Source organism: Megalobrama amblycephala, unplaced genomic scaffold, assembly GCF_018812025.1.
Source record: "Megalobrama amblycephala isolate DHTTF-2021 unplaced genomic scaffold, ASM1881202v1 scaffold422, whole genome shotgun sequence".
Lineage (NCBI taxonomy): Eukaryota > Metazoa > Chordata > Actinopteri > Cypriniformes > Xenocyprididae > Megalobrama > Megalobrama amblycephala.
In genome coordinates, this window is record NW_025953370.1 from 227,989 (window position 1) to 236,239 (window position 8,251).

At 37.4% G+C, this 8,251-nt stretch overlaps 1 protein-coding gene across 1 annotated transcript; it reads left to right on the forward strand.

Annotated features, from left to right (window-relative positions):
* The first annotated feature begins 978 nt into the window (after positions 1-978).
* Positions 979-7,062, forward strand: LOC125261522 (calcium-independent phospholipase A2-gamma-like). Its single transcript, XM_048180077.1, has 8 exons — positions 979-1,133; positions 1,936-2,982; positions 3,060-3,209; positions 6,022-6,173; positions 6,244-6,338; positions 6,413-6,584; positions 6,658-6,715; positions 6,785-7,062. Exons 2-8 carry the CDS (start codon positions 1,981-1,983, stop codon positions 6,983-6,985), a joined length of 1,830 nt encoding a protein of 609 aa, XP_048036034.1. The 5' UTR covers positions 979-1,133; positions 1,936-1,980; the 3' UTR covers positions 6,986-7,062.
* The last annotated feature ends 1,189 nt before the right edge of the window (positions 7,063-8,251 follow it).

Genomic DNA, 8,251 nt, shown 5'->3' on the forward strand with positions numbered 1-8,251 from the left:
ACAGAGCTCAGTTTAACTGCTCAGGACAAACAAGAGACTCATGAACAACCATCACAAAACACACAAACAGTCGTGGATCATCAGGTGACCACACACAGTATTGAGAATCAATGCTTCACATACTTATGAATGGGGTTATTTTAATAAATTCAGCTATTGTTTTGTCTTGTGAACTAAATACAAACATCTTGTTATGTAAAATATCTTACTCAGGACAGTACTAAACAAAACATAACATGCATTTTTTATTATCCCTCTTATTTTATTAAAATAATTCTCATTTTCACAGATTCTGCAAGGCGTTCACATACTTTTTCATGCCACTGTAAGTTTGAGACAGAACATCTGACTCAATCACGTACTTTTGCCTCTCGAAATAAATTATTGACCCATCTTTTGAATTGATATCGCATCAATCGTTTATAAATAATGTTGCATCATTACAAAACAATCAACAACAATAACTTTAGCAGATTATTTAACATACCTCAATTCGTATCGCTTCAAGAAGGTCTGCTGCTATCATACATGGTCTGCTGTTCTAGGCTCATATACTAACATACAGCCTCCCCCTACTGGACGCAGGAGGAACAACAGGGGCGTAAAACTGCAGTGAATGTCTAATGCTGCTGATCAGTGTGAATATTGAGAATTACAGTAAATGACTGAACCTGCTCATATAACATGAATATATGAATGAGGTAATAACATGTGTTCACATTACCAACCTGGAGGAACACTGTCATATAAATGAACTTGTGTAATCTGCAGTCACGTGATCGTCTGTGTGTTTTCTTGAGGAACAGCTCCATCTGCTGGTCATTCATGAGTTCATCAGGACAGATGTTATCATGTTCTGTTACATTATCACAGATTATTTCAGTTCAGGATGATGAATTAATGTACGCAATAATTCATGGCAAAAAGCACGACTCAATTTATCTGAATCTACAGCAAACGGTTGAAAGCTCCACCAATCAAACGCTCCGCTGTGTGGCACGTGACTGAATGCGGAAGTGCACGCTGTGTTTATCAGATGTAAACAGCAGCAAACCAACATTAAGCAGCTAACTTTAACATTTATACTAGAACAACCGACAGCCAAACACTGATTATGAGCGTGTAACCCACAGGTATGTTGATATTTCAGTGTTGTGTGAGAATGATCCGGTTATCGCGTGACCTTGTGAGTCTGTCCCAGATTCCCTACATTAGATCCATATTTCAGACAAGCAATGTCATGTTTACCAGAATGCATTTCTAATAAACACAAGATGTGATTTAATGTGTCACATGCTGGTGTTGTTAATAAAATAAACTAACTTATTGTGTCTGAAATATTGACATATTGAGCCAAATATTAAAATACTTGTATATCACAGCTGTATTTGTTGTGGTTATGCTCATTTGAATAAGAAACTCATTATTGTATTACAGTAATTAGTACTTTAAGTGAGAAATGTGCTTCATTTTCATGAAAATGGTGCTAAAATATCTTGTTTTTAATGTAAAATAGATCTGATATTGGGGTGAAATGTGTGGAAGCTTATTTCTGCCACATAATGAAAATAAAAATGTTATTGTGACTTTTTATATCACAATTTTGACTTTTTTCTTGCAAAAAAAAGTATTGTGAGATATAATTTCACATTTATTTTTTTAAATCAGAATTTTGAGAGATGTTAACTCACAATTACACGTTTATAACATGCAATAAAGGCCTTAAAGTCAGTTTTATCAAATTGAATGCCAAAAGTTTTTTGTTATACTATTTAAGATAACTAAGTCTTATTTATAATATCAAGAGGTCTTAAATTTGGGGATAAAAAAAAATTGATTAATTTAGTGTTGCTCATTTCAAAGTAAACCCAAACTCAAATCTGTTCCATGGCAGAAAGCAGCTTCCGTAGTAACGCGTGTTCTCCGGGTCCACAGGCGTCTGATGGCTGCTGAGGATCGCTCCGAGACAGAACCGTCAGGATGACCGTCGTCTGGCTGCTGGACGGCTGTGCGCTGCGTTTGTGCCACAGGCCGGGCCGCGCGTCCGTCGCCCTCTCCTCGTCCCCGCTGAGGAACCCCTTCAGAGCCAGAGAGCGGCTGAGCTGGAGGCCCGGGCGCGGCCGGAGGTTCTGGTTCTGCAGGGTCGCACCGTACGCCAACATCTCCGCCTTCAGCACGTCTGCGCGGCAGGGGGCGGCGGATCTGAGGTATCGCACGTCCCGTCTGCGCGGCGCTCTGGAGTCGGCTTGGAAAGCGGTGAGCGGGACGCGAGCGGAGATTCTGTCCCGACTCAAAGCGAAAGAGACACCGCCTCTTTTATCACAAGCCCCGCCCTCCACACTTCCTGCTACGCCAGCTAACATCCCAGAACAGGAGGAGAATGGAGTGACTGGAGCAGCTCCGCCCACTGCACCTCAAGCTGCACCCACTACACGTCAAGCTCCACCCACTACATATCAAGCTCCACCCACTGTGCCACAGGCTCCACCCACTGCATATCAGGCCCCACCCTCTTCCCTTGTTGCAGCTAAGATTCAAAAACAGAAAGAGTGTGATGTGGCCAGAACAGCCCCGCCCACTACACCCCAGGCCACGGCCACCAACCAAACCACGCCCCTTTTCCACCCGGGGTCCCTCAGCGCTCATCTGGGCGAGACCTACGACTATCTGTCTCATCATATCAACTCCTACTTCAGCAGCTTCACTAAACCCGATCACAGCGCCGCTCCGCCCGCGTCGCCTCGCCTGGAAACCTCCTCGTTCTCTCTCGGGAATTACTTGAACTACTCGAAGCCGAGCGTCCAAGCCTTCGTGGGAAACTACATCAGCCCGCTGGTGCCGCGCTTCAGAACGGAGCCCAGGAGAGTGTCGACGGAGGCGGATAAACCTGCTGCTGATGGGGAGCGCACAGAAGCGCCCGAGAGCAAAGATCCGAGCGCTGCGGAGGAGAGGGCCAGACGCCTGCAGCTCCAGAGAGAGAAGGTGCCGCTCGTATAATAGAGTCTTGACCTCTGACCTCTACCGTTCAGCCTCACGAGTCGCTGGTTTGTGTGTTTCAGATCGTGGCGCGGGTGAGCGTGGACAACCGGACGCGGGCTCTGGTTCAGGCGCTTCAGCGGGCATCAGACGTGCGGCTCTGCGTCCGGCGGGTGGAGGAGCTCAGTCTCCATCTGCTGGAGTTCCCGGAGACACGCTCCGTGGCCGTCAAGGTCAGTGCTGCCGTCCAGAGAGGAAACGCTACATGTTAGATCAGCTTAGCTTGTGATCATGTCCGGGATCAGTTATGGATGTTTATGAAGGAGCGGCGGTGGGTTTGTGCCATCTGCTGGTGCAGAGGAAGAATAAAAACTCTTTATTAAAGACATCATGAGTCGAAACTGACATATTAAAATCATTATTTTGAAATTCAAAAGTTGAAATTGACATAAAAATTTAAATTATGAAAAGTCATCTTGAATATCATAATTATAACAAGTCAAAATATAAGTTCTAAAATTGACACAGTTCATAAATCATAATTATGAGATCAAAAGGTTGAAATACTAAATAATTACATTATTATGAGAAGTTGAAACTCACACAAACATTGACATTTTGACATACCAAGTCATAATTTTGACTTTTAAATTATGACAAAAATAATTTACAAAACATAATTTGGGTTTGTCATATAAATTATGGCATATAAAGTCATAATTATGACATCAGAAAGTTGAAATTATGACACAAAATTTAAATTGTTACATACAAAGTCATAATTATGAGATCAGAAAGTTGAAATTATGACAAAATTTAAAATATTACATACAAAGATATAATTATGAGATCCAAAAATGAATATTATTACACAAAATTTAAATTATTACTTAAGTCATAATTATGGGATCAAAAAATGAATATTATTACACTAAATTTAAATTATTACTTACAAAGTCATATTTATGAGATCAGAAAGTTGAAATTATGACACAAAATTTAAATTATTACATACAAAGACATAATTATGGGATAAAAAAAATGAATATTACACAAAATTTAAATTATTACTTACAAAGTCATAATTATTATATCAAAAATGAATATTATTACACAAAATTTAAATTATTACTTACAAAGACATAATTATGAGATCAGAAAATGAATATTATTACACAAAATTTAAATTATTTACAAAGACATAATTATGAGATCAGAAAATGAATATTATTACTTACAAAGACATAATTATGAGATCAAAAAATTACTATTACGCAAAATTTAAATTACTTACAATGTCATAATTATGAGATCAGAATGTTGAAATTATGACAATTTAAATTATTACATAGTCATAATTATGAGATCAGAAAATTAATATCACACAAAATTTAAAATATTACATACAAAGTCAATTATGAGATCAGAAAGTTGAAATTATTACACAAAATTTTAATTATTACATACTAGTGAAAATTTACGAAACATAATTTGGATTTTTCATATCAATTATGCCATAGAAAGTCAAAATTATGACATACTAAGTCAATTACATACAAAGACATAATTATGAGATCAGAAAATGAATATTAATACATACAAAGACATAATTATAAGATCAGAATGTTGAAATATGACAATTTAAATTATTACAAAGTCATAATTATGAGATCAAAAAATGAATATTATTACACAAAATTTAAATTATTACTTACAAAGTCATAATTATGAGATCAGAAAGTTGAAATTATGACACAAAATTTAAATTATTACATACAAAGACATAATTATGAGATCAGAAAATGAATATTACACAAAATTAAAATTATTACTTACAAAGTCATAATTATTATATCAAAAAATGAATATTATTACACAAAATTTAAATTATTACTTACAAAGACATAATTATGAGATCAGAAAATGAATATTATTACACAAAATTTAAATTATTTACAAAGTCATAATTATGATAATTATGATCAGAAAATGAATATTATTACACAAAATTTAAATTATTTACAAAGACATAATTATGAGATCAGAAAATGAATATTATTACTTACAAAGACATAATTATGAGATCAAAAAATTACTATTACGCAAAATTTAAATTACTTACAATGTCATAATTATGAGATCAGAATGTTGAAATTATGACAATTTAAATTATTACATAGTCATAATTATGAGATCAGAAAATTAATATCACACAAAATTTAAAATATTACATACAAAGTCAATTATGAGATCAGAAAGTTGAAATTATTACACAAAATTTTAATTATTACATACTAGTGAAAATTTACGAAACATAATTTGGATTTTTCATATCAATTATGCCATAGAAAGTCAAAATTATGACATACTAAGTCAGTTACATACAAAGACATAATTATGAGATCAGAAAATGAATATTAATACATACAAAGACATAATTATAAGATCAGAATGTTGAAATTATGACAATTTAAATTATTACAAAGTCATAATTATGAGATCAAAAAATGAATATTATTACACAAAATTTAAATTATTACTTACAAAGACATAATTATGAGATCAGAAAATTAATATCACACAAAATTTAAAATATTACATACAAAGTCAATTATGAGATCAGAAAGTTGAAATTATTACACAATTTTAATTATTACATACTAGTCAAAATTTACGAAACATCATTTGGATTTTTCATATCAATTATGCCATAGAAAGTCAAAATTATGACATACTAAGTCAATTATGAGAAATTATGACACAAAATGTAAATCTTGTATTTTGTATTAAATACAAAATAATTTGAACCTTATCTCATAATTATAAAATGCTAAATCTTAATCGTGAGAAGTTGAAACTACAATAACATTGACATTTTGACAGACCCAGTCATCATCATTTTGACTTAAAAAATAATTTACAAAACATAATTAGAATTTTTCATATCAGTTATGGCAAAGAAATGATGACAGTTTTCTTATGTTGAGGAATTCTGCATAAATGAGTAAATGTGATCACATGTTCAGGAGCGTCTGTGTGCTTCAGGAGCAGGTGATCCCGCGTCTGCTGCGTCTGCGTCAGGCGGCCGACGAGTCTCTGCGGGCCGCGGTCCGGCAGGCTCTGGCTCTGGTGGGCTTCATCGATCCCGTGAAGAACCGCGGCGTCCGGATCCTGTCCATCGACGGAGGGGGAACCAGGTGATCCGGCCGCTCCCGGACCGTGTGCCGATGCCGTGAACGCCGCTGACTGTGTCCGTGTGTGTTTCAGGGGTCTGCTGGCTCTCCAGACGCTGCGCCGCCTACAGGAGCTGTCGGGGAAACCCGTCCACCTGATGTTCGACTACATCTGTGGCGTCAGCACAGGTCAGCCTGACGTGAGTGTAGCGCCTCGAGATGACCAGCGGAGGCGCTGTTGACTCATCTGTGTGTGTGTTCAGGTGCCATACTGGGCTTCATGCTGGGCGTTTTACACATGCCGCTGAAGGAGTGCGAGGATCTCTACAGGACGCTGAGCTCCGACGTCTTCAAGCAGAACGTGATCGTGGGAACCGTGAAGATGAGCTGGAGCCACGCCTTCTACGACAGCCAGATCTGGGAGAAAGTGCTCAAGTGAGTCCCAGAATCCTCTGTTAGTGTCTCGCTCAGACGCCTGTCGCTCAAAGCCCTTTCTGCCTCTGAACAGGGAGAAGATGGGCTCGGACCTCCTGATCCAGACGGCGCGTATCCCAGACTGCCCCAAGGTACGAGGATCCTTCAGTCCTGACTCTGTGTGTGTTAGTTACAGTGATCATGTGACGTCTCTCCACCAGGTGGCGGCCGTGAGCACGGTGGTGAACCGCGGTCCTCCGGTGAAGGCCTTCGTCTTCAGGAACTACACGCTGCCGGTCGGGGTGCGCTCGCATTACCGCGGCGGCTGCCGGCACAAGCTGTGGGAGGCCATCCGAGCGTCCTCTGCGGCTCCGGGATACTTCCAGGAGTTCGCTCTGGGAGACGACCTGCACCAGGTTTGAGCTCCACACTAACGTTCATCCAGAAACACACAGTCAGCACCAGCCGTCTGGAGCCGCATCACATGATCACGAGTCAGCAGAGATGGGAATGAAGCGCTTCCTTTCATGCGACTGTCGTTAGTCAGTGAATGATTCGTTAGAGTGATTCGTGAACAGGAGTCATGTGTTGGTGTAATATAAAGCCGTTCTGTCGTTTGTGCGGCTCAGACTCGAAGCGTTTCCTCCGTCTCTGCAGATTCAGCACTAATTACTCTGATCAGGGAGATTATCTGATGAGATCTCGTTAACATGACATCATTCACATCCGCTCTCTTCCGCACTGTTAGTTATGGACTATTACAGTTTATTCATGTTTTGAACAAGCTTTTGTTTTTATCATTTTAGTTTATTTTTCAGTCTGTTTCCAGTTAACTTTATTCCAGCAGCATGTGTAATTTTAGTTCAGTTCAGTCTAATGTTTGTATTTCGGTTCAGCACGTTCAGTGTCAGTGATGGTGACGCGTCCAGCCGCACACGGGCTGGTGTTTGCTCTCCGTCAGTCTCTGATCTGAACGCGTTTATGACCGCAGCAGGACTCGACCGGCGCTAATATCTAAAGTTATTTCTGTCAGAGATTCCCCCTGTAATGCAGTATAAATCACACACCCATGTGACACTGAATCTCACGTCGCCTCATTTCAGATTTCATTCATGTCTGAAACAGACGTCTGGACACATCACATGCCAGAGGAAAGAGATTTTTATATATTTATACACTGATTTATTGTGTATTTCCCTCATAAAATGCATTGAACACACATGGATTATTATTATTATTATTATTATTAAAAACTCATTTAATTTAAGGTGCACCAGTAATTTCTGTATTGATTTGTTTCATTTTTATAGTTTTGAATACTAAAATAAAAATATTAGTTTGAATAATGATTATTATTATTATTATTATTATTATTATTAAATATAGTAATATAGCTTTATAGGAATATGGTATAATATATTTGATTTTTTTTTTAAAAATTAAAAATTAAATAATATTACAAATCATTGTTATCATTAAATACTATTTTTCAGTAGCAATTTTTGTTTTATGGATTTGTTTAATTTTTTGATTTTACAATATAACATTTTTTTGAATAATATTATCATTATATCAATATGTCTAAGATAGATAGGTAGGTTTGTTTAGTAATTAATTTTTATAATAAGTATTTATATTATAATAGATATACATTTTATAAATTTTTTTAATAGAATTTTTTTAGTGAA

Bases quoted from the DNA above. Each gene is read 5' to 3' on its own strand.
- LOC125261522 (XM_048180077.1), top strand. From the start codon at position 1,981: ATGACCGTCGTCTGGCTGCTGGACGGCTGTGCGCTGCGTTTGTGCCAC. The intron at 2,983-3,059 runs GTGCCGCTCGTA...TGTGTGTTTCAG, and splicing joins TGCAGCTCCAGAGAGAGAAG to ATCGTGGCGCGGGTGAGCGT. The intron at 6,716-6,784 runs GTACGAGGATCC...TCTCTCCACCAG, and splicing joins GTATCCCAGACTGCCCCAAG to GTGGCGGCCGTGAGCACGGT.